Source organism: Galeopterus variegatus, unplaced genomic scaffold, assembly GCF_000696425.1.
Source record: "Galeopterus variegatus unplaced genomic scaffold, G_variegatus-3.0.2 Scaffold524, whole genome shotgun sequence".
NCBI classification, from domain to species: domain Eukaryota; kingdom Metazoa; phylum Chordata; class Mammalia; order Dermoptera; family Cynocephalidae; genus Galeopterus; species Galeopterus variegatus.
Genome location: NW_007726635.1, coordinates 591557 through 592138, shown reverse-complemented (window position 1 = coordinate 592138; position 582 = coordinate 591557). Strand labels below are relative to the sequence as shown.

Here is a 582-nt window from a genome sequence, read left to right as displayed (position 1 = left end):
CCTGCAGTGTCCGCCCTGCCCCCGCCCCTGCAACCCCCCCTCGCACCTGCAGTGCACCACCATGGGCCCCGCCTCCGGCACGCTGCTCTGGGCCCGGTTCACCTCATCCAGGAAGCCGAGGACACCGGCGGGCTCGGCCGGGACCCCGTGGTCCGGCCAGCTGAAGTACTGGTAGTGCTTGACCGTGCGCGGCGGCTCCTCCTGGACGAGGGCCGGCGGTGAGCGCGAGCCCCCGCCCGTCGGGGCAGCGATGGGGCCGGCACGCAGGGTCAGCGGACGCTGCTGTGACCCCCGGGGCGGGAGGGGCGCGGGGGATGAGCCTGGCAGGGCTGGGATTGCGGGAAGGAGTGACCAGGTGGAAGGGCTGAGGATGGGCCAAGACCAAGCAGGAAGGGCGTGCAGGAAAGGACAGGACTGGGGAGGGCTCAGAGATGGTCCCGGGAGGTTCGGGTCCCTGGGGAAGGGAAGAGGGGGCGAGGAGGGAGGAGAGGCAGGTTGTGGGGACAGTGAGTTCTATTGGAAAGAGCCCAATTCGAGAAATCTATGCGGGCCTTCAGGACGCCCCCAGGTGGTTAGACACGG

General features: G+C 69.8%; 1 protein-coding gene across 1 annotated transcript in view; it reads right to left on the bottom strand.

Annotated features, from left to right (window-relative positions):
• The window catches only part of LOC103588094 (tyrosine-protein phosphatase non-receptor type 11-like), a 12176-nt gene that overhangs the window by 644 nt on the left and 10950 nt on the right, over positions 1–582 (bottom strand). The window contains exon 11 of the mRNA XM_008569692.1: positions 47–201. Coding sequence (XP_008567914.1) covers positions 47–201 — 155 coding nt within the window. The remainder of the gene's footprint in view (positions 1–46; positions 202–582) is intronic.